The 23,500-nt window shown below is 49.1% G+C and overlaps 12 protein-coding genes across 12 annotated transcripts; 5 read left to right on the top strand and 7 right to left on the bottom strand.

The window, feature by feature from the left end:
• Positions 1 to 53: 53 nt before the first annotated feature.
• An04g05090 (uncharacterized protein) lies at positions 54 to 382 on the bottom strand (the record flags this gene model as incomplete). The annotated part of the gene is made up of 3 exons (XM_059747516.1): positions 54 to 77; positions 130 to 168; positions 227 to 382. 3 exons carry the CDS (start codon positions 380 to 382, stop codon positions 54 to 56), a joined length of 219 nt encoding a protein of 72 aa, XP_059600577.1.
• A 2,666-nt stretch (positions 383 to 3,048) lies between these two features.
• On the bottom strand, positions 3,049 to 3,757 carry An04g05080 (hypothetical protein; the record flags this gene model as incomplete). Its single annotated transcript, XM_059747515.1, has 5 exons — positions 3,049 to 3,099; positions 3,161 to 3,270; positions 3,385 to 3,424; positions 3,512 to 3,552; positions 3,679 to 3,757. The coding sequence occupies 5 exons, from the start codon at positions 3,755 to 3,757 to the stop codon at positions 3,049 to 3,051; spliced, it is 321 nt and encodes a 106-aa protein (XP_059600576.1).
• A 619-nt stretch (positions 3,758 to 4,376) lies between these two features.
• An04g05070 (hypothetical protein) lies at positions 4,377 to 4,834 on the bottom strand (the record flags this gene model as incomplete). Its single annotated transcript, XM_059747514.1, has 2 exons — positions 4,377 to 4,607; positions 4,721 to 4,834. 2 exons carry the CDS (start codon positions 4,832 to 4,834, stop codon positions 4,377 to 4,379), a joined length of 345 nt encoding a protein of 114 aa, XP_059600575.1.
• Positions 4,835 to 5,442: 608 nt separating this feature from the next.
• An04g05060 (uncharacterized protein) lies at positions 5,443 to 6,486 on the bottom strand (the record flags this gene model as incomplete). The annotated part of the gene is made up of 4 exons (XM_001401833.3): positions 5,443 to 5,971; positions 6,022 to 6,101; positions 6,150 to 6,341; positions 6,433 to 6,486. The coding sequence occupies 4 exons, from the start codon at positions 6,484 to 6,486 to the stop codon at positions 5,443 to 5,445; spliced, it is 855 nt and encodes a 284-aa protein (XP_001401870.1).
• A 129-nt stretch (positions 6,487 to 6,615) lies between these two features.
• On the top strand, positions 6,616 to 7,129 carry An04g05050 (uncharacterized protein; the record flags this gene model as incomplete). The annotated part of the gene is made up of 2 exons (XM_059747513.1): positions 6,616 to 6,657; positions 6,809 to 7,129. 2 exons carry the CDS (start codon positions 6,616 to 6,618, stop codon positions 7,127 to 7,129), a joined length of 363 nt encoding a protein of 120 aa, XP_059600574.1.
• Positions 7,130 to 8,088: 959 nt separating this feature from the next.
• Positions 8,089 to 8,975, top strand: An04g05040 (hypothetical protein; the record flags this gene model as incomplete). Its single annotated transcript, XM_059747512.1, has 3 exons — positions 8,089 to 8,177; positions 8,273 to 8,490; positions 8,803 to 8,975. 3 exons carry the CDS (start codon positions 8,089 to 8,091, stop codon positions 8,973 to 8,975), a joined length of 480 nt encoding a protein of 159 aa, XP_059600573.1.
• Positions 8,976 to 9,316: 341 nt separating this feature from the next.
• On the top strand, positions 9,317 to 9,786 carry An04g05030 (hypothetical protein; the record flags this gene model as incomplete). Its single annotated transcript, XM_059747511.1, has 2 exons — positions 9,317 to 9,569; positions 9,626 to 9,786. The coding sequence occupies 2 exons, from the start codon at positions 9,317 to 9,319 to the stop codon at positions 9,784 to 9,786; spliced, it is 414 nt and encodes a 137-aa protein (XP_059600572.1).
• A 1,106-nt stretch (positions 9,787 to 10,892) lies between these two features.
• An04g05020 (uncharacterized protein) lies at positions 10,893 to 11,486 on the bottom strand (the record flags this gene model as incomplete). Its single annotated transcript, XM_059747510.1, has 2 exons — positions 10,893 to 11,240; positions 11,388 to 11,486. The coding sequence occupies 2 exons, from the start codon at positions 11,484 to 11,486 to the stop codon at positions 10,893 to 10,895; spliced, it is 447 nt and encodes a 148-aa protein (XP_059600571.1).
• Positions 11,487 to 11,545: 59 nt separating this feature from the next.
• On the top strand, positions 11,546 to 13,771 carry An04g05010 (hypothetical protein; the record flags this gene model as incomplete). The annotated part of the gene is made up of 7 exons (XM_059747509.1): positions 11,546 to 11,672; positions 11,772 to 11,894; positions 12,014 to 12,266; positions 12,384 to 12,448; positions 12,943 to 13,192; positions 13,354 to 13,496; positions 13,569 to 13,771. 7 exons carry the CDS (start codon positions 11,546 to 11,548, stop codon positions 13,769 to 13,771), a joined length of 1,164 nt encoding a protein of 387 aa, XP_059600570.1.
• Positions 13,772 to 17,172: 3,401 nt separating this feature from the next.
• An04g05000 (uncharacterized protein) lies at positions 17,173 to 18,589 on the top strand (the record flags this gene model as incomplete). The annotated part of the gene is made up of 3 exons (XM_059747508.1): positions 17,173 to 17,237; positions 17,341 to 17,997; positions 18,049 to 18,589. 3 exons carry the CDS (start codon positions 17,173 to 17,175, stop codon positions 18,587 to 18,589), a joined length of 1,263 nt encoding a protein of 420 aa, XP_059600569.1.
• A 633-nt stretch (positions 18,590 to 19,222) lies between these two features.
• Positions 19,223 to 20,590, bottom strand: An04g04990 (uncharacterized protein; the record flags this gene model as incomplete). The annotated part of the gene is made up of 5 exons (XM_001401826.3): positions 19,223 to 19,242; positions 19,295 to 20,171; positions 20,229 to 20,375; positions 20,484 to 20,527; positions 20,584 to 20,590. The coding sequence occupies 5 exons, from the start codon at positions 20,588 to 20,590 to the stop codon at positions 19,223 to 19,225; spliced, it is 1,095 nt and encodes a 364-aa protein (XP_001401863.1).
• Positions 20,591 to 22,040: 1,450 nt separating this feature from the next.
• On the bottom strand, positions 22,041 to 23,120 carry An04g04980 (hypothetical protein; the record flags this gene model as incomplete). The annotated part of the gene is made up of 1 exon (XM_001401825.3): positions 22,041 to 23,120. One exon carries the CDS (start codon positions 23,118 to 23,120, stop codon positions 22,041 to 22,043), a length of 1,080 nt encoding a protein of 359 aa, XP_001401862.3.
• Between the last annotated feature and the right edge of the window lie 380 nt (positions 23,121 to 23,500).

Genomic DNA, 23,500 nt, shown 5'->3' with positions numbered 1-23,500 from the left:
CACTGTGTCCTTCGACTACCCGACAATCATTCTGGTGTGTATGGGGCAATCCACTAGCAGTAGTGAGCCCAGCAGGCCTAAATCTTGTTAGATACAGTGTGACTGAGACGATAAAGAAGATGGATTTACCCGGAAGCAACGGTCACCTCCGTGGTGACGGTTGCAGTTCTACACCTAGTTAGCTAACCACGTCTTATTAAGACCCAAGCCAAAAGAAGAGACATACATCCATGCACTGTCTATATCCTGGTCGACAACGCTGCGCATCAGCCAAGGCAGGGTCCTCAGACACTGCAGCGCCGGATTCATTGTCTGCCTCCGCAGCCGGGGCGGCGATGGCCAGGGCGGCGAAAAAGAGGGCAAGAGGGATAGTGAAACGCATTTTGTCACTTCTTTGATTTTGATCTCAATACTTGATAAAAGTAGTAGTGATGCTGATGTCGATACTCGAGGAAACAGGAGATCCAGGTGCTTTTATGCTTGAGGATCCGGCCTCGAGTTGTCTTTGTCCTTGATGGATACATTCCGACGTGGTACAGGGTCTACTCCTAGGGTTGATATGAAATGGCAGCTGAACATCTAGACTGTTGAGATGAGGCCAGTATATGGATAGGATTAGTGATGATGGGCTTGGTTGTGAGAGGAAAGTTGTAAGCTTACTTTTCGCTACTATTTTCTCTAGACGACTAACCCGCTAATGATATACGTCAAGAATAAGAGTTGATTGATACATAGACATACATATACTATAGAATCAATGCACAGCAAGTACAGGAGCAGTATATATACACTACTCTACCATTGAATCTACAAGAGATGCTCAGATACATAGGATCTACCCCAGACCGTTCAACGGCTTCAGCCTCGGCCTCGGGCCAACAGCCCCTTATCAATCACCCTAATCGGAGAATAAACAACACTCACACAAGGTAACACAGCCAGGTACTGAATACGACTTTCTCATGATCATGAGGAGCTTACCCCGTGGCGTGGGATATGCCTCGGCGTTTAGAGGGGGTTGTGGAACAGTAAGCTATCCATCTGATATTCGGATTGTGCCGTGCCGGTGATCCGATGGTCATGCCGTTGGGTATTTTATGCTGTTGCTTTAGGTATAAGATGGATAGGTATTCACGTAGATAATAGATCATGAATAGCTACAGGGGGGATGTGCAGCTGCTGATACTCGGATAGATACAATCCTTGAGTGATCAGACGAGATGATCATGAGACCTGCTCGACACATATATATTAACTCGAAACAACGCGTGTGTTGGATTGATTATGATTATGACATCTGACATCGACACCCTTGTAGTTGGCTACTTGGGTGATACCTCTGGATATACCTGCTCATAAGTATTCATACCCTACTACTATTACCTAGTAATATCTCCCCAATATCTGATAGGTCGACATACTCCCTCACACAACCACCTGAAACATATCACCTTCCCCACGAACAATAGCACACTCACGACCAAGTTATTCCCAAATATGAGCATACTCGAAAAGAAGTAAAGAAAAGATACAGCACACCCCCACACCCATGTCAACCAACACTAGTAGTTGGCCGTCTACCCCATGCATGCAAGGTACTTTTGTCCATTCCAGTGGAGTTCAACCCAACATATGACAGCGATTGCCTGGTGGCGTGGTCTCTTATAACTCTGTGTTATATGTCAAGCAACTATTTATGTAGATTGAGGGAGTATTGTATGGTAGCTACGTGTACAATCAGTATCCTTGTTGATTTTGCTACTGTGGGATTGGCTGGTTCGTGTATTAGGCAGATGGTGGTAGGGGTGTGGTCTCAATTTTGGTCTATCTATCTGTGGATACTATGGGGTGTCTGATACTTTGGATTTGGCTGTGGGGTACATACTAATGTGTGTACTTTTGATTCATGTATGAGGCATGAGGCTTTTATGGATATTAGTCTACTTTTTCTCTTCTACTAATATACTTACTTCCCTTCCACACAGTAGAAACAACATTATCTTGATACTTTAGATCAAGGCATAAGAATTTATCCACCACCACCACCACAACCCAAACACAGCCCATAAGCCATGGTGGTGGTGGAGGAGGAGGAGGTGGTGGCTTGATTGCTTATGCCAGCCGTGTGAGTGGTATGGTGTGCCACCACCACCACCAGTACCACAAGTCGAACGACCCGACAATTCCCCGACAAGCTACTACAGCTACTATCTTACTCTGTTTGATCAACACCATGATTGGTCGATAGACAGACATCTACCTGCGAGGCAAAAGCAATTCCATCACATCATCACATCTAATCCTTTCGCATTCTTTTTACTTTCTTGGGCTGTCATCATCATTATCATCATCACCGTAGATAACTTAGTAGTGTGGTGTAGTATCTATTTATATGTATGTTACCATACATACACCTTACAAATACATATGGCTGGTAATACACAAAGTATGTTATATTACACGTATGTATCAACCCAACTCATGTCATCTCATCTCATCTCATCTCAGCCATGTCATTTCAACTCTAAGCGAACCGCAGGAATTGAAGTGATATCACCAAGCCTACGTACCACGGACAGACATACCTATCTACTAGAGTATTACTACTATCTTTATCTATTTTTTCGCATGGTTAGTTTCCTTTTCAGCCAGTCTAGCTGATCAGAAATAGAAAAAGTAGGTAGGTATCACCATAAATACCACTATAACAGAGATAGGCGACGGATTGACGATCACAACAGACAGTAGTAAAGTCCCGTCGGCAAATCAGACTTATTTTGGGAAATGAGTAGAGTTGACACCTAAGTATTAGTATCTAACTCTAGGCTTTTTGGATTTCCGATTGTCGATTAAGTGCTAGTAGTTAGTAGCTTGGAATTGTGGATCCGGCAGTCGTAAGACAATATACTATATCTGATGTTAGTTCTACTTCAATCATCCTTGACAATTACAATTACTCTTAGGGGGGAGGAGGAGTGAGTAAGTAAGTACGTAGTACTGAGAAATGACAGTTGAATCTCATAGCTATTATTGGAATCTATAGATACCTCATATCATATCATATCCTGTCATGTACATCCACATCCACAACAAAGATGCCTGTCAACTAACTAGTTAATTAGATCAGACTACGGAGTAAATTGAAACACCACAAGGCAACCCCCCCGCAGCCTTTTTTCCATCCCATCCCCACAGCCCATCCATCTAGACTCTCTCGATTCTCCTTCTCGGTCTCGCTGGCTAGTACATCCCCAACACGAGATCCATCATCTCATCCAGATGACACACGCAGGATCAATCCAAATTTTCAAACTAAAGTAACAAATTAAAAAAGAGTCGGTCGATCACACTTCCCCCGTCTATCTATTCAGTATTCATTCAGACCGTCATTCATGTCAATCAACCCTCCTCCTCCTTCCTCTCCCTGTCACACGGAAATAATATCCATATTGACCATGATTCATCTATTCCCAGCTGCTGCAGCAATTCCAAGTTTTCTTCTCGAAACTACCTCACTAGTAAACGCAAAGTAAAGTAGACAAAACTGACCGCCTGGAATAAAATCAATCAATTAAATCAATCAGGTACAAACATCCGTCCATACAAGCGCATCGCATCGAAAAGGATTCAACTCAATCAAATCAAATCAATCTTAACTAGATAGATATCATCGTATACTGTCTTCGCCCCCAACTTCTCCACCCCACTCCTCTTGTCTCTGGCGCTTACTCCCGACCGTGTCGCGTCTCCATCCCATCCTATCCTAACTGAGTTATTGATACCAACCAGAAGAAAAAAAAAAAAAAAAAAAAAAAAAAAAAAAAAAAAAAAAAAAAAAAAAAAACTAACTAAATAATCTAGTTCCACCCGGCTAGATTACTAGTCCAGTCACACTACACAACAACACAACAGGAGAAAAATAAAAAAACAAGTTTTCTTTAATCCCCTTTTCCCTTCTCTTACCCACACCCTCCCTTTCCTTAACCAAATCTCGGATACATTCTCCTCAGGAATATGATTGATTGGGATCTCGGGTCGGAGAGCTCCGTCCGGTTCTGCCCGTTGTTAATCCTATCCTATCCTATCCTATCCTCCCGATCGGATCCGCTTTCCAATTGTTCTGTTCTGTCTATAATTCAGATACAACAACAACAATAGAAAAGAAATCGGGTTGACGCGTTATATGGCCAGCCAGCCGGCCAAGAAAAGAAAAAGCAAAGCGATGACAGCCTTATTGTGTGGTAAAAAATCAACACTTGGCGCATGCATGTATGTACAGTCGATCGAAGAGACCAACGCAGGTGGTCATCGAATCAATTTCCGTTCTTGCCTTTTCTCCTCTCATACACAATACATACCCTCTCACCCTAAGGCATCTAGCTTCGGGCTATGGTGTGTAAGTGTGTTGAGTGAGTGCGTGTTGTGGTGTCGGCCCACCTGCACTGCACCATCGAAAGTTCCCTGTCTAGCCGCACCCCCCTTCCTCCCTTCTCTCTTCGTTCATCCTCTTGCTCATCCTTCTCCTCTTCGTGTATTCCTTCCCACACCCCCAGACTAAACCATATGGGCGGCTGGATGGGTCGATCAGGCGCTACGACAGTCGGGACCTACTGCCCCGACCTAGAAGGCGAGAAGAGATAGACTTCAGCCCCATGACTGGCTTTCGCTGCTACAAGCGCCATCGAGATGTGGAGCCTCTTCCCTTCCTCTCTTTTTCCACCCCCAACCGTTTCAGCCGTCGATCCTTGGCTGACGTTGGTTGTAGGGGTCTTAAGGAAGCTCCTGACAGCCTAGCTTCGTAGAACAATGGCCCGACAACAATGGGCGCCCCCATGTTTCTTTTTTTCCCCTCCGAGCCGAGCCAAGCCAAGCACTACTTCCTCGGTCCATAGGATCCTTGTCAGCACGGCTTTGTGTTTCTGGTGGTAGGTGCTGATCCACGGCCTACGTCGCGCGCGCGCCGTCAGCGTCACTGGGAACAGAGTACTCCGAAGGGGGCAAGGCATTATTAAAAGCTTCGGAAATAAGTACATACACCCATGTTCTGCATACGTACCGGTCAGCTCCCAGCTGCGCGGCACGTCATCCAGATTCAAAGCGAACGTATAGGCTATGCTGGTATAGAAAAGCGAACTGCATCATTTGCCAAGGTATCAAGAATCAATATGACAAAAAAGAACCTCTTCGCAGCCTTTTGACAAGGGAGGGGCGCAAACTTGACCAAAAGAAAACATCATAGTCCGCAAATATCACTAAAAGGCGTTTGTGCCGTAGATGGAGAAAGGGAAAAAAAAGAGAATAGCAGCGGATGAGGCGTCTGACCAAATTAAGGGCTCGTAAATGACAGTCATGATAGGGCATCACTCAAAGCACAAACGCATTGTAACTCCTAGTCTGAAACACTCGCTGTCGAATCATGCAAAGGCACTCGTTGTCGGCTCATTAGCCAACCCCCAGGAAGCCCCAGTCCGTTCCCTCGGGCTGGTTCAGGATGCGGGCCGGCGGTTTGTAGTTACTCTGAGTGCTAGTCACCATCAGCGGTGGACCATCCGCTGTGGGTAGAGCATGGTATGGTTGCTGAAACTCCGGTGGCAGATACCCCTGCCGACCAGGATCGTACCGCTGCTGTTGCTGTTGCTGTTGCTGCACAAGCTGCATGTAGTGTTGCTGAGCCCGCTGCACATCAACCGGTGACGTGACAGGGATGTGCTGGGTCACGATCGGTGGTTGTTCTTGTATGGGCACCGGCGTTATGTGTAGGCTCTGGTGGGGGTAAAACTCATGAGTCGGCGTCGGGGTATGAGGGTAGTAGGGTTGCTGGGCTAAGAGATACTGTTCATTCGGCACGGGAACGGCGACTGGCCCTTGATACGAGTGTTCAGAGACCGCATCTTCGGAGGGCAGGCGAGTCATGGATCCCGGGGGGTGAGAGCGGTGTTGGTGCTTGGTCAAGGTCGTTTTGCGGCAGAAGCTTCACGTTGTTAGATAAGAGATTAGCACGAGAACCAGGCCAATGCTTACGCTCGTTCGCATGTTGGTTCTTGGCAGATATAGGGCCTCTTTCCAGTATGGATCCTTCGGTGACGAGCGAGACTCGATGACTGTGGTGGTCAGCATACATAAAGATTAGTGAGCTAGGATGCACATACGTCAGAAAAGGCCTTGTGGCATCCTCTGTGATCACAGACATGAGGCTTCTCTCCGGTATGCGTTCGCGAATGCACTGTCAATGCACTCCGTTGAATGAAGCTTTTATTGCAGTCCTTGACCGTGCAATGATACGGTCGCTCATTGGTGTGTATCCGATAGTGCCTGCACAGATCTGATTTGCGATTGAAGGACTACTGCCATTAGCACAGGAACTATAACACCCTCAAGCAAGCGATAGAGCAGCGGAAGGTGTAGATAACGCGGCATCGAGTCGATCCATACCTTGTTGCAATGCTCCCAGGTGCAGTTAAAATCTCGTCCACCACCAGGCGCCATGGTGAGGGAATGCAAGCGCAGAATGAAAAGCTATTGAAGAGGTGAGTCGCAAGTAGGATAGCGGGGAGTGGGCCGGCTAGCGATAGGAACACAGGGAGCGAACAACGAATCCCAGGAAGATAAAAGGAGATGCGAATAAATGAAAACAGAGCCGAAATAAAAAGAAGAAAAGTAAGTGACAGCGACAACAAATAAATTTGCAATAAAAGTATGAGCAGGCAAACACGACAAGAAATGGTACAGGCGACAGAGGGTGGGAAAAACGGTTGGAAGTATGGCTAGTAATAGTAGTAATAAAGCTACTATGGTGGAGTGAAAATAGGAGAGCGGGTGGGAGGGGAAAAGAAAGAAGAGGGAAGGAGTTCTGGACAAGCGGAGGGAGCAGGAATGTCACTGCAAATTAAGTCCGACGGCATGCAGCCTCAACAGTAATCATTGGAGGTCTGGACAGGCAGGTCGATTGGCAGCCAAGTCGCAGGACCGAATGATGGATCAAATGGGGAAACGCAGTGAAGGTGGACGGATGGAGGTGAGGCTGGCCCTGGAGGTCCAGCATAGCCGACAGGGAGGTATTCCAGACGTACCTAGCAATGGATCTAATAATAATAATAATCAAGCACGAACACGCAGAGGTGGAAAATAAATAAAAATCAAAAAATTGACGCGATGATGAGGGCGAAAGAGAAGCAGAAGAGAAAGTGCAAAGCACGATCCCAACGAGTTTCTCAGATGTAGTTCAGTAATACTGTTCGGACCGGGCGAGGTTGCAACGTTTCTGTGATACAGAGACAGACAGACACAGACAGCTGCTGCGGGTCTCAGGCAGTTCTCCTTCCAGGTACGCAGCCAGACCAAGTCAAGGGATGATGATGGCTGTTAGGAAGGAGAAAGGTAAAAGAAAAAAAAAAAAAGTCGAAGGTGAGGAAAAGACGAGAAAGTAAAGAACACCTGCTCCAGATGGGGCAGATGGAAAAGAAATACTCGACGAGCCAGATGAGGAGGATTTGCTGCACGAAGAGAGGAGGAAAGAAAGCTAGCTGACTGGCCGATGGGATGGAAGCTCTTGTTCGTTTTTATTTTCCTCGTTTTGCCTCTCCGGCTCTCGTGAGCAGGCCGTGTAATTTTTATAACGCCGCATCGTTCTGGCTCTACCTAGCAGGTACCTAGTTGCTACTGCGGGCTGCTAAGCTCCTTCACTACTAAGTACTGTCCAGCGGTAATCAAATAACAAATTGGAACCTCCTCTTGGTGTCCTCCAGCCGGTGGAGCTCCCCTCTGGCCAGTAACCCGGCCGGGCTAGCTTGAGACTTGGCCACTTTTTTTCTGTACCCCTACCCCTACCCCGGAAAGATCGGGTTATACTATGTTGAAGTATTTCCTTCGGACCACTTGTGGAATTTCTTTCACCAGACCAACCTGAACAAAAAAGAAACCAGGCGATTATAAAAACCAAAAAAGAAAAGAGAAAACTTCCACATCCAATGCAAAAGTGGAGGAGAATGACGAAGAAGAAGGAATAATCAAGTCAACGCCTTTTTTTTTTTTTGTATTATTTATTATTTTCTTTTTTGTTAAGTATTTCTTACCCCATCGTTACTGAACATGGGTTACCATGTTTACTTACTTTCTTGTCTACCCTGGAAGGTCAGGAGGGAAACACTCGGTATCAAACTAAGGTATCCAAGTACTAGGTACATACATACATACTTACTTTTACCTACTAACTTTCTTACGGGCACCAAGCAGTGGCACTTAATTTAGGAATCTCTTTTAGACTGACTGACAGGCCAGGGTTATCTGGGTCCCGCTGTCGATTCGATGTTCTGGAGGGAAGAGGAGGGGGGAATAGACAGTGTGGAAGATTGGAGCTAGCAACCCCAGGACAAAGTTACCCAAGACCCAAGGTTTCCCATCCTACTGAACCGTCTTCCGGTCAAGATGGCTTGGGGGAAGAGGGGAACACCGATCCCCACCCTGTCCGCTTGTGCCTTAGAACACTGAAAGGTTAGGATATAGACTCGGCCAATCATCGGTGACCGGGGGAGAGCCTGGCCTTGGAAGAAATCTGCTAGTCTAAACATGGTCTAGTTGCCTGCATCCTGGCTGCAAAACCTCGACGGACCGCTAGTATCGCTTACCGTATTTGGCTCGTATCGACCATCTTTCGCGGGTCAAAATTACTGACAGGTACCTTGACACGTACGTCCCTGGTACCTTCCTTTTAGGTACTTCCACTAGGTAAGGGTAGGAAGTGGTAGTAAGTGACCATCCATCTTTTCGCATTTCTCTCCCTTTCTTTTAAGTTACTCACTTAAGTCAATGATGATGCTGGAGGAGACAGTAGTCCGCCATATAACATTTTGGATAAAAACCACGACTGGAGACAATTGAACGGCGCTCCAAAGGAGTCAGAGCTGAGGCGGATCACAGCAGGGTCACGCCAATACAACAAGCAGTGTCTACGTATGAGATATCCTGTACGACCGTGAAAAGGGAGGTACATAGTAGGTATGTGTAAGATGGAAGGTCTGATTAGGTCGTGCGCTAACCGATGGAACTACTCCGTACCTACCCAAAATGATCATTACCTATTCCTACTCTCGTACTGACTCCAATTATGACTATTGCTATGTACATTGTTGTTACTTTATTTTTATTCTTGTTTTCGATTTTATTTCATTTTTAATTTCCATTGATTTATTGATCTATCTCGCCAAGGTGCTGGGAATAGATACTCCGTTCAATCTAGTACCAAGGTGGTAGGAGCCATTCTCTCCAAACAAATTGTTGCTGGAATTAAGTTCCTGACGGCCCCCTTCGTTTCCCCAAAATGATCACGGTTCGGCCGTTTACTAAAAGCATCAATGGAGGGGAGAAACGAGAAGGGAATAGAAGAAAAGAAAAAAGTATTGAAAGCCAACTGGGACAAAAAACAATGTCACACCAGCCGGCCGACCAGGCAGCACAGATCGGAAATTATCAGCAAGGGATACCAGCGATGCAACAACCGAAAGTGTGGCTTTTCCCTTCTGGGCCAGTAGGCATCATGCTGAAACTGGCCCAGAGCAGCAGCTATCCCCAGGGTCTGCTATCGGCCTCACTCCGAACAACAATCGTCCAACTCACCTTTCCTACTTAGGCAGTAGGTCCCTCTACAGTGGCCATGATACCTTCACCCGTTGCTATTGGACGTACTTCTGGCTATCTTTCTTGGGAAAAAACGAGGCCTACGCCCCCAACGCCACGGTATTCTCGGTGGCCCTGCGCTGCGGCTATTCTACCGATTCGATTGCTGGATGACAGCCAGCCGTAAACTCAAATGGAGCGCTTCATCAAGCCTCTATCAGCTGTTTTGAGTGATATTGGTTCCTTCGTCTACTCCACGTGGCGGCTTCAAGAATTCATCTGGATCGCGGTCTGTAATGCTCCATCAGTGATGGGTCCCCCGACAAGGGACCAGCGGGATTCACTTGCCGTTCCGTTCCCCCTCCTTCCGCCCGTCCACGGCGATAATTATTAATATGATACGATGGCAGTCATGAGCCCCGGAGCCAATTAAGCTCATGACGATCAGTTGATTTCTCTAAGGCTGGAGCCATGAGACTGGCGCCGATGCTGTCTGTTCGTCATCGACAGCGAACTATAGGGGCTGCCTACTTTCCTATTGATTGTGGTTGACTGAACAGGCTCGGGATACACTTCCTCAATATAATCTACTGGCGATACATGGATAGATCTTCCATTTACGTTATCCAGGCTCACGGACTGCCGTGAGGCTTTGAAACTGTAAGTCGACTAGCACCAGTGGATCTCGAATAGTGGCAGCGGGTCGAACCCATGGAACAGGCAGGCCACAACCATCGCCGCCCGCTTTTTCGTCAGCAAAGGCAGTTTAATACGCTTACTTAGACTTTGGCCATTCATGGTTTGGACCCTGGAAGCCCGAGACCCATCGCACTCGAAAGAGCGGCTAGATACGTACGACATACATGCGAAGATAGCGATTAACAGTCGATAGTGTCTATAGCACGCACTCGATAGATCATCGTCTTCACACGATAGAGTTTCGTCTAGAACTTCTTCCAGCAAATGGCGGGCTTTGTTCCGCCCGTCGACTCTTCAATTCCCGTCTGTCATCAGGGAGGGTTTTCGGGGTTTGCACGACCGGGATCTCCGACTTGCTATGGAGCTTATACCACACTAGGCTATTGAGCCACTCACTGTGAGTCAGGCACAATGATTTGGTTAACTAGAAGAACTATGGACACCGCCTATGGCCAGCCCAGTGGATGCCAAGGAGGGGCCGTTTCGACCGCGAATTGGCTACCAAGAATTGTACGAGGGCAAGTATTCGACTGGTAGGGTGTGCTTGCGACGATGCTCGTATTGCTTTTTTTTTTTCCTTTCTAGTTTCCCCCGTCCGGACCGGCACTTCTTGGTTCCAGATGACTCCCGTAGTGGCGCCATAGGCTTATACTCACTAAATTCGCACCAGTCAATGAGCTAACCAGTAGGATTGTGACCAAGTACTCAACGCGAGTCATCTGAGACTGGGGCAATCCACCAGCAATGACTTGGTCGTCAGCATACCGGGTAGGCAAGACAGCTAGGAGTACGTGTAAGCAGTCGAGTGTTATTCCCCGCCCCAACAGGAATTGCTGCCAACCGATCCGGTGCTGGCGAGGTGAGCCCAAGCCGAGCCATAGAGGGGGATCGCTCATCCCGTTATCACCCGCTTTTTTCACTTGTCTGATCTGATATGAAACTGGCTATGAGGTAGGCAGCGTGCCAACTAGCGACAAGATGGGGGGCTTTTTTTTGAGTACCCTGCTTGCTATCACGAGGCCAAGGAATTGAATAGATTACAGATGGGCTGGTAATCTATTTGCCCCTACATGTACCTGGTACATCCACGCAATGCAACAGACAGGAAGTCCTGGCTTACTGACGGTATCGCCGAATGAGCCGTCCAGGAGAGGAGCTAGTGGCGGCACCCCCATATTCCCGGTATACAGAAAGTATGGTTATCTACATTATAGTCTGGTGCCACCACAGATACATGACAGCTCCTCCAGGTCGACCTGCACCAAAAACCTTACTGGATAGACCGGTCAATGAAAGCCCAAAGCTGACAGCTGGTCGCATCACTGGCAATGCGGGAGTGACGCCAGGGCTTGCACCATGCTGTAAGTCGCCGATCCTTAGGACCCAAAGGCTGTAGACGGTGCTAATGGCGTGACTTGCATGTGGTCAAATGGGCGAAAAGATTGAAGTGTCTACTTTAGCACCCGGCTGGGGGGGGAAATTGACCAACGGCGGGGGAGGGGAGGGGGAGGAATGGACTGGAGGGAGGAATGAACGAAACAACAAATCAGCAAGGGACGGGCAATGGATTGACAAGACGAGGGGTAAACTTGATAAAGAAAGAAAGCAAAAGCGAGGCCGGAAGAGGCAAGCTTCGCATTGGTGATTGCAAGACCTTGGTTTGACATGGGAGATGGACACTGATTCTCCGCTTTTTGGGAAGATCTCCCCGGTCAACTGGCGTGGCAGCTAACGAACGGGAAAGGAGGGGAAAAACATCCGGGCTCGAGGGTGTGGAGGACTAAGGAAAGCATTCATGCCATACGGACTGGACTGGCATGCAATCAATCCGTCGATGATGATGTTGATGATGACGTCGACCAGCTTACAGCATCCTCCATCAACCTGAGACAACAGCTTCCGTTAGCACTGGGGAAAGGAATCCCAGGCACCTGGTCGGTGGTTCATCCGCCGCGGTAAACCCGTAGTCGCAGCCCAGCGGCATCATGTGTCTGAGCGGCTTCTCCTCGCTAGAAGAACTAAAATTGAACCCTTGTCCCCCGGTCGCGATTGACGTAATGTCCGTGGGAAAGACACATGGTTAGCCGAGCTCGACCGAGATTAGGTCGTGGGTTGCTTAGTCCCACTAGGGATTGGGGTATGTGATTCGTAATTCGTGATCCGTCAGCTGGATGAGAGAAGGGGGAGAGACAGACAGACAGAGAGAGAGAGAGAGAGAGAGAGAGACAAAGTGGGTGTGGGGGGAGGGGGAAAGTGTGGGCAGTGCTTTAGGAATTCATGCATGGCCACGCTACAACTAGTTGTCTAACTATACCAGACTAACAAAGATAGGCTGAGCGAGAGAAGTTTAGTTAGTAACAAGCGGAAGGAGAAAAGAACTCCGAAGTGATACACCAGGATGGTTACAGGTCCGGTGAGTTAGTTGATTGAATGATAGTATATCCGAATAAGGCTGGGCTGACAGAGAGAGTAACCGAAAAAGAAAAGCGAGTAGCAACTAGTAACTACACGTAATTTGAAAGGAAAAGAGGGAAGGGAAGAAAAATAATGACCGAGAGGAAAGTTATGTCCCTTCACTTCCTGGTAACCTCTAGTAATGACATCCCGGTCTAGTTTGATGCTGGCAAAGAGGGAACCGGACGGGTGTCAGATGGTCGGGAGGAGAAGGGGAAATGAAATCCTCCAGCCTTAACTCGCTATCTATCGGGAGCTGCTGGTTGCCTCGTCCAGTTTCTTCTACATACCCCGCATTGGGGGAGGATTGTCGCTCTGGAGCATCTTTAGCATCTTTAGCACCGTGTCTGTCACACGCAGCTTCATTCCTGCCTTCATTCAATTCCTCTGCCGTCATCATCACTATTATCAACGTCGTCCATCTTGGGTGAATCCGGAGTTAGTGTCACCCCGGTTCGTCGTCTACTAGTCTACAAGTCTACTAGTTAGTGACTGACACTTGCTGGGGATAGCAAATTGGTAAAGAATGGTATGTAACCTTCATCTACTACACTATATACTACTCTACTAGTATATTTAGCAAGGCAGGACTACTCTCGACTTAGCTCGCTCACTAGTCCTGTCTAATATCCCCTCTCCTCCACTCATTGCTCATTGCTGCCCATCCGCCTCAGGCCAAGGAAACAATCACCCATCGTCTTCCCGTCAGTGTCTCATATTACTCAAAGAAGGTGTGTCTCGACTTCGGACGTCTCTAGCCATATCTCCGTCACCGCTGCCTCGTTATCATTTGAGAAGAAGAGGGGCGACATGGATGACGCGCAGCAGCAGCCGTGGACAGTTGGGCGCTAATACCGGCCGGGTGGATGTCGGAAAGAAGTTCCAGCTCATCACATCCCAGAAGTTCGCTGGTGGACTGGCGGAGCTTCGATTTGTCCAACCCTTTCTTGTGTCGCGCCGGTGTTTTAGCGGTCCCATCCGTACTATACTCCGCTTCCCCATATGAGCGACCGACCACATTGGACTAAACCATTGCTCACTATGGAGTATCTGCTCAAAGCATCATGCGCAACGGAGCTATACGCGATGTCGCACCAGGGCATTGCATCCGGCCCGCTAAACTACTACTACTACGTACTAACCACTAACTACTAGGTAACTAGATTACTTAGCCACTAGACTACTCACCACTAACCTGTTCTTTCCCTGACGATGCTAGACATACATGCGTTCGGCACCTCGGACGATAGGCATCCAATTGCCCAGAAAAATCTCCGATGTGCATACATAACTCCCAATCCCAAGAAAGCAGCGCGCCTGGTCAACGCAAGCTCTGGCCACGCATGCCTTCTGCCAGTGGCCTGCTTGCTTAAACGGCTGCTCTCGGCCCGGCTTCATGGAGGGGGATTAATTTCAATCGCGACATTTACCAAGCGAATCGCAACCGTAGCTGCCACAGGCGCAGATGATGATTGCACGACCATGTTAGCCTTACGAGAAAGCCAAGGACCGGGCAGCGACTCGATCAGCCGGCTTTCAATAATGATGCTGGTTTACTCATGGCTCACCCTCCTTCGTTTCTGTTGTCTCTCTTCACCCACACACCCTCCCTCCTTCCCGTGGGCCACCGCCACTATACGGAAGCATCGCTAGTCTAACCTAACATCCATCCACCCCGGTCCTTCGTAAGCCTGAAATAACCCAATAAGTCGGTGAGTGCTCGTCACTGGGCCGCTTCATTCCCTCCATCCTGGAGGTGGGTTTTTTATTTATTCTTTTTTTCAAAGAATCCTCTTTCTTCCCCTCCCTCCAAGTTATCCCGTTAGCAGCGCGCGGGGTAAGCGTGGATTTTCTGGGCGCGTCTTTCTGCCCACCCCCCCCTGCAGGTCCCCGGCTTCGATACGGTCTGGGTTCTGGAATAGGCTATTGCAGAGGGCGCTGTGGATGGATGGAATCGACAGCCTGATGAGAAAGAAAAAAAGATATTCAGATTCTGATCAATCGGCGTTGCTACTGCATTGGTTCGCTTGCAGAGATCGCGCGTCGCCCATCAACATCAGCCCTGAATAACAGTCGTTTTTTTTTTCTAATTCCGGCATTGCCTCCTTTCCAGTTTGTCTATGCAGTCGCGAGTTTGATTGGTCAGGAGGGCCTGGTATATTCTACCGAGCTCAGTCGACGATCTGATTGAATCGTTTCCACCCCCAAACTTTAATGACAGGATGCAGCTGTTCGGGCGTGGCTGTGTCTCATCCTGGACAAAACACTCCATAATCCACACCATGACAGGCTGGGCAAAAGCCATGTGAGCTCGTCTACAGAGGTCTGGGTTCGATAGGTCGGCTGCTTGTTCTTGTTTGCTAAGCAAATCAAAATAACAACACGGAAGAAGGGGGGTTGGTGCTGACGGGCTGACCCCGATTTGGTGAAAGTGATCGGGTCCTTCCTTCGCGTCTTGACGCCTCGCCTGTCAGACTCGGAACTGGTTTAGCTGGTGGCGCTGTCACTGTCTCTCCAGACTCGCAGACTCGCAGACCCGCGCAGGTTGCCCTTTTCGAGTGGTCTGGATGGACGCCCCGCATCTTTTCTGGTCTCTGGAATAGTAGCTGCTTATATCAGACTGTTCATATAGCTCTAGCTTATGGCTCCATCTGACTACGGTAGTTATCTATTTATCTTATCACTCACCGCTAGCTAGCTGGCTGGCTGCTTACCAATGCTCAGATATCAGACAGACAGTCATCTAGATACCGTCATGAATCTCATCTACAGGAAAAAGTATCTTCGAGCCTCATCACCACCATCACCACCATTACCACCGCATCTCTCAGTATATTGAACTTCGATACATTCTCGACCCATTCCATGCATCAATACCATCTGCACAAATCACATCCCGACAAACCTTACCAACCAAATCCCGAGAACACATACATACATACGTGCATTCCAAATTACCAATTTACTTCTCCCTTCTCTTGTTCGCCATCCTAAGACTTAAGCTTTGACAGGCACCTGGAGGCGTCTAGCCTTCCAGCCAGCCATCCAGCCATTTATGCCTCAACTCAATCATTATGTATCAATATGTATCCCCATTTCCTCTTTATATGCATCTCTGCCTACGGAGTGGTTCCGACTGGCTTCTAGACCTTTATCAGGCAGCGAAGAGGCATCTAGGCTCAGCCAGCCATTAATCTATCCATCTATATAGTATCCCTGCCATTATACTCCGTACACAATCTCAGTACTTCTCTAAGTCGAGTACTACCTTGTAGGGCAATATGAGATTCTAAATTTAACAGTGACTTGTTGCCACTTTGTGTTCACGAATAACTAACTAGTAATTCTAACTTCCATGCTGCTGATGATCCATACTTTAGGTACTGCGTTAGTGACTGTGTATCTATGCACAGTGGCAAAATAATAGATGATGCATGAGTAAGACCAGCACATCGCACCACATCACATTCACATACACCGTTATCTAACGCACTCACTCACTCACTCACTCCTAATTATAATTTAAGGTTCTCGGCCATTCAAGTGGCGATGAAACGGATGAATGGATCAATGGATGGGTGTAAGAGCCGCATGGGTATTGATAAACTTATCACCTATCGTGTGTGGTCTGTATGCATGAACTTACTACTTAGGATGATGATGATATATCAGATGATAAAGATGCGAGTATACGAGGTAACAGGGGGCTTGGTTGGTGGATGACATGAGGGGGTTAGATTTAGGTTCAAGAGGAACAGGTAGTTGGAGGGGGTGGTGAGGCTCGTAGGATGTAAGCTGAATGTGATTTGATAAGTGTCTTTGGTGGTTAGTGCTACGATTTGGGTCATGAGGTGGGAATGGTGGGTTCAGTTTGGTTTGTAGATGTGTGGATGTATACTGGCGGTGAAAAGTAGATCTTGAAGGCGTCTGTAGTTGGTTTTACTGAGTGTTCTTCTCTGAGTATTTTTCAAATTAATATTGATGTTTTATAATTATTATGCAGGAGTGATGATATAAGCATTCCATTGTATACTAGATTGGGTGTCTGGTGAAGCTATTCAGACCATACATCATATGCCATATGCCATATAGTATGAGAAGGAGGATAGTGTTAACAAAATCCTCCCACCACTAACTAACCTCCTCGACTATACTCTCACACACCATATTAAGTATTATCCTATCTACTACACATCTAAGCACAATCAACATGATGCTCTCCCCACAGCAATATACCTGAATAGTACGGTCACCTGACCCCATCCATGGATCTCATATCAGCCCCTTATGTAATCACCCCTTATCGGAGATTTATACAATCCCCAATTAATCCCCAGCTGTCCAGCACCAGCTTCACCTCCAATCCGCAGCAATTCCCCTCCAACTCACCAAGAGTAGGCTCTCAAAATGGCCGAACTCGCACAAGATGATCTACAGAATCAATTCTACGTACTAGTAACCGGCGCAAACAGGTACCCATCCCTCAATTGCACCTATCCCCATCCCCATCCCTCCATACCACCTCACCACCACGCCCCCCTCGCAGCACACCAAACAATCTAACAAATACACCAGCGGCCTCGGCCTCGCCATCTGCGCCCGTCTAATAACGGACTTCCTCACCACGCACCCATCAACCCACCACCTAACCATAATCTTCACGACCCGGAGCCCCAAAAAAGCCTCCTCGACCCTCCACCACCTCCAAACCCTCCTCCCACCTATATCCTCCCCCACTCAATCCTCCAGAATAACCCTCCACCCCGAAACCGTCGACCTCTCCTCCCTCCCCTCCGTCCGCGCCCTCTCCCAGCGACTCACAACCACCATCCCTAAACTCGACTCCATCGTCCTCAACGCCGGCATCGGCGGCTGGACAGGGATCGACTGGCCGCGCGCAATCTGGGGAACCCTCACAGACCTCGTACATAGTGTATCGTGGTTCGCGCACAAGATAGCCCCCGTGGGGATGATCACCCCTCCTCAAACTACACAGCCTTCGGAGCCGCGGCTGGGAAGCGTCTTCACGGCGAACGTATTCGGACACTACATGCTCTCGCATAACGTCATGGGCCTACTGCGGAAATCCACCCAGCCGGGACGAGTAATCTGGGTATCGAGTATCGAGGCCACCGTGAACCATTTCAATGTCGATGATATCCAGGGACTGAGGACGAAGGTGCCTTATGAGAGTTCGAAGACACTTACGGATATTCTCGCGCTCACGGCCGAGTCGCCTTCCACTCAAAAATGGATAGAGGGGTTTTATGCCCCCCCTGATAGTAATGGGGAGAAGGGTGAAGGGGATGGTGAAGGTACACGCCCACGCATGTACCTCTCGCACCCTGGTGTCTGCGGAACTGGGATCCTGCCGCTGGCGCTCCCGCTGTTCTGGGCGATGATCGCGTCGTTTTATATTGCGCGGTTGCTGGGATCGCCGTGGCATACGCTGTCGACGTATGCGGGGGCGTGTGCGCCGACGTGGTTGGCTGTGAGTCGGCAGGATGAGCTGGACGCTGCGGAGGAGGTGTATCGGGCTCATGGTGGGGGGAAGGTTAAATGGGGGTCGTCGTGTGATCGGTTGGGGAGGGATAAGGCTGTTTCGACAGAGGTGGATGGGTGGGGACATGGGGGCGTGGTTGGGGAGGCGGTGGTGATGGAGGATCGGTGTCGGAGGAGGAAGCGCGGGGCGAAGGATTTGACGGCGGAGGAGAAGGTCGAGTTTGAGGAGTTAGGAAGGAAGTGTTGGCAGGGGATGGAGGAGTTGAGGGTGCAGTGGGAGGAGATCTTGGAGAGGGAAGAAAGGGAGGGCGGTGCTGCTTAGGCAGGGTAGGATTGGGTGGTGCATGGTTTCGGGCATATTGCATCTGTATACTGTATACTATATATTGCATAATAGAGAGATAAGATAAAGAGTTAATTGATGATTGATTTTTTTTCTGATCCTGCCTCCCGTATTTACATTCCTTTAACCATGTCCACATACGTCATTAAAATCAGATAGAGTATTAGTCCATGTGCTCACCATCCCCCGGGGAAACAAGGTAGCAGAAAGAAAAAAAGCCGGTAAATAAAAGAAGCAACAGCACTGGTAACACGCAGTACGTCGGAGAAAGATGCGGGAGAGCAAGGTAAGAGATCAGAGACCTCCGGATTGATTATAAGGGATGTAAGGATGACCCGAATCAGACACGCTTCTACCATCAAGGCCTCTAGCATGCGGACACGGACGAGCACAAGACGAAAAGTAAGAATGGACGGGTGCGAGATGGGAGATGGGTTCAGAGGCGTAGACCGCAATGTATCCAAGCAGCGTCCTGTGTTGTCTAGAACCCCAGCTGGGTTCTACACTGCTCGAAAGAAAGACACGATCAACTCCGGTTTTTATGCATCTGGTGACTTCAGGTGTAGGTGGTGTATATCGAGGGTGAAAGGGCATGTCGACGTGACGAAAGGATTACATGATGATAGCAGGAACTAGAGTCAAGATTAGCAATGAAGGCGATATTCATGTAGACAATTCACTCACCATCAACGTTCTGCTTGATGCTCTTGTGGGGCAAGATGGAACCACCGTTAACATAGACTTCGTCGGCAATGGTAACATCATCACCGAGCACCGTAACGTTCTCCAGGCGAGCCCAGCGGCCCACCGAGCTGTTCCATCCAACAATGGTCGACTTGACCCACGCGTGGTCCTTGACCTTGCTGTTCTCCATCAGGACGCAGCGCTGCAGACGCACGCCGTCACCAACCACCACATTGGGTCCAATCACAACATTAGGACCGATGCGGCAGTTCTTGCCAATCTTAGCGGAGGGGTCGACCATAACATTGCCGCCATACACATAAGGCTCGCTGTTGGGGGCGAGCAGCTTCGAGTTGCGCTTGGCAAGAGAGGTGAGGTAGAGGCAGGTACCGCTCAAGAAATCCTTGGGCTGACCAACGTCCATCCAGAAGCCCTCCAGGTCGAAGGAGTGCAGCTGGCCGTCCTTGACGATAGCGGGGAAGGTCTCCTGCTCGATGGAGGTGGGGCGCAGCTCGATACGGTTCAGCACGCTGGGGTTCAGGATGTAGATACCGGCGTTGATACGGTTGCCGACGAACTCAACAGGCTTCTCGACGAAGCGGTCGATGCGCGAGGGGTGGTTGGGCTTGTGGACAACGACACCGTACTTGGAGGGCTCGTCGACCTTGGTGACCACAATGGTACCCTCGTTGCCGTGGTTCTTGTGGAACTCGGCCAGCTCCTTGAAGGGATAGTCACAGATAATATCGGAGTTCAGGACGAAAAACGGGCTGTCGTCCTTGCCCAGAATCTTCTCCGCCAACTTCAGGGGACCAGCCGTGCCGAGGGGTTCGGATTCCACAGAGAATTCGATTCTGACATTGTAGATTTCTTCGTACTAGGGGCGGCTGTGAGCATAGGCGGACGGCAATCCGTGCAGCTAGGGCAATTGTACCTTCTTCAGGGTCGACACCATAACATCAGGGCGGTAGTTGACGGCCAGGACGATATCTGTGACACCCGCAGCAGCCAAGCTCTCAACCTGGTGCAGGATCATGGGCCGGTTGGCGAATTCGACCAAAGGCTTAGGGAGAGTCAAGGTCTAAGCAGCATTGAGAACGGTTAGCTTGTGTGCGTTTTCCCACGGTCCATCCATGAATCGACTGGTATGTTCGACGTCACGATCGTCGGCGGGGGGCGATCAACTCACCAGAGGACGCAGACGGGTACCGAAACCGCCAACGAGAATGAGGGCTAGATAGTTAAGGGTCAGCGAGTCCGGAGTAACAATTCGATAGACTCATACATACCCTTCATGGTTGCTGTAGGGGGGAATTAATTGTAGGGAAGAGTAGCGATCGGGAGGGAGAGGCGTCGCTCCAAACGAATGACCGGAGCAAAAGACGAGATGGACAGGTGGAACAAAAGCCCGCCGACGGAAAGAGGGGGGAGGGGGGGATAAAGGAAAGGTGGAGAGAGTGTATGAAAGATGAGGGAGCTGTTGTTCCAACGATCCGAAAAAGGGGACGTTGGAGAGATTAGATTGATCGATTGATTGATTGAAGCGGATGGTCACAGACGGGGAAGAGAAAGGAGAGGAGAAAAAGAACGGTCGGGATATAATATAAGAACGAGGAGGAGGAGAAGAGAGAGAGAGAGAAAGAGGAGACCACCTGGCGTTGCGATTCGGGGAGAGCGGGCCGTAATGGCTGTGTATGTACGGGCCGGTAAGTTACTATGGATGGGCAAGTCAAAAAAAAGAGGTCACTGGCAAGACCCCTTAAACCGGCCAGTTGTGTCGCAGAGTTACAGGAGGTACAGCCTTGTGACTTTGGAAGATGGCACTCGCCAGGAACACCGGGTTCAACCAGTGCACGTTTGCGGCCGCGCCACTCGCCCAGCAGGCTCTGCCGCTAAGGGTATAGTTGGTATAGTCGGGTATCGTACGGCCTAGAACCAGCTAATCACTGCGGCGGGTTCAGGTGCCCCCAGTGGGGCGGCAGTGCCCCCTGAATTAACAGCTCCATAAATTGTGTACTCTTCATCTAAATTACATTATTAACTGATTCTTATTGACTTTTGGAGAAATTATGATCAGTTATGAGATTGGTTATTATGCCATTCTTACTTTGGGTTACGAAATCTCGCATATATCACAATCATGATGATGAAGATGATGAGGAGGAGGAGGAGAAGTAGACTTACATTACAGCTGATGCACGATTGACGCAGTACGTGCATATGCCTCCCCCCCCCAAATTGATCGTTGGTGGGAAATGGCAAGAAAAGAAGGAATAGCAGAAATACTAGTAACCCATTCGGAAACTACTATGTACTTACTCCCCCAGTCGCCATCATAATATCCAATGAAAGGATGGCCTCATACTTGGTACTTGGCCACCGATGGCGTTTAAACTATCGGGTTGCATTCCCTCTTCAATTTAGCACAACGTAGTACCTACCTTAGTGGGTTACCCAGAATGGATGCAGGAGGAATAAGCATCAATTCCATCCGTGTCTCCTGATCACCCTGTTTTCTTTGTTGCCGCCATTTCCTAACGTCCCCCAGTGTGGTGGTCACGGGTTCATAAGGATGGTGGCAGGTTACATGAGCGCCTTAGAACTGCAGGCTAAACAAGGAAATTAATGAATCGAGAAATTAAGGATATTAGGGAAGCAAACAGAGTTCCCAGCCAGTATATAGAGACAATAGGCAGCAGACCTTACTTTCAGGCCATTTTCTATATATAAATCACGCTTTGCCTGCTCACTCCTGCGTGTCTGGGGGCAGTGAATGGCCCTTCCCAGCCAAGCCACGTGTAAAAGGCCCCCGGCCCCCTTCACCGCCTACCGGATTTAATACAAATCTCCTGATCCACTCGCGCACCTTGCTCACCTTCATCAGCGGTAGTAGATCTTCCTCACGCTTGGCTGCAGGGTCCTGATGAATATCCCGGAGTTGCTTCGCACTGTAGAGCCCTCCTGCTTCGGTTACGTCGACCCGCTGGCGGTGCAGCAGGTTAACCTTCGTGACCCCTTTCCTCAAACTCTGCCCGTATACCCGTTCCCGGAAGGAGCTCAGTCCTACCATCCGCATCAGAACAATGTCCCGTGGACGCAGCGTTGCCAACGACACTCCCAGCGCATCTCCTTCGTCGTCACCTTCCCCAGCCATGACCGCATGATTCACGGGAGGAAGCCAGAACGTAACCCCAAACCCACTTCTTGTATCATCCCCAACCACCACCTCAACCAGATCCAATTCTTGCTTCCATTGCCGCGTTACCACCCGCCTGGGAGGGTGGATGGCGATAATCGCCACAATCAGATTCACCGTCATCGTCTGTGGCACGATCGAATTCAGATATGTCGCAGTGGGGATATCCCGGAGATCGGTGAGGGGCCCCTGGATTGGTAACCCTGGTGTTGGCCCGTCCCTCTCGCTGCTTGTCGCAAAAGAGGTCCCAGCCGATAAACTGCTACTTCGCATGGTATCTCCAGAGTGAAAGCCCGGGGTCGAGATCTCCGAGGTTTCATGAACGGTAAAGGAATGGTTGTAGAACTGCGATAGCACTGAATCGTCCGGCTTTGTCCGTGATATATCTTCAGAGACTGCAATGTCACGTATAGCGAGGAAGCGAGCATCTCGACTTGGTTCCCATCTGTAGATTTCTGGGAGAAGCCCTGGACTGCGTAGATCCCGCAATAGTCTCCATTTCACGGGCTGAGTATCGGGGAAAGGCCAATGGCCTTCATCTTGCGTATCCAGACTATGAAATGGAGATATCGGTGCGTCCAGCAGCTCCTCTTCATTCCACTGAAGATTCCGCGACGTGGGCGCACCCATGAGGAAGATGACCCTTTTGGACATCATCAATGTCGTATAGCGGGGTTCATGCCACAGGGCATATTAGTTGGAAAACCGTTTGCTGCTCACTCCAGAAACCAATGTCGAAGCCGTTGCGGAGATCCGTCTAGCTCGGGGAGATCAAAGATAGAGATTGATCCAGAGACGCCAAGAGAGGAAGGTGCATCAAAGTATCTAGTCTGCAGATGCGTTGTGAACGCGCCTACAGTGCGTGTCCAGTTATATAGTTTGTGACAAAGAAGCGACGCCTTTGAGATTGACTCTATGATGATGTTCTAGTCATCGGTATCCGATCTGAACCACGGGTTGTAGACAGGCAACGACTCATGTTGTATGGTACTGCGTATACGATCCAGAAA

This window comes from Aspergillus niger (genome assembly GCF_000002855.4).
Source record: "Aspergillus niger supercontig An04".
Lineage (NCBI taxonomy): Eukaryota > Fungi > Ascomycota > Eurotiomycetes > Eurotiales > Aspergillaceae > Aspergillus > Aspergillus niger.
The sequence above is the reverse complement of the archived record's forward strand: the minus strand, read 5'-3'. Positions and strand labels throughout refer to the sequence as shown.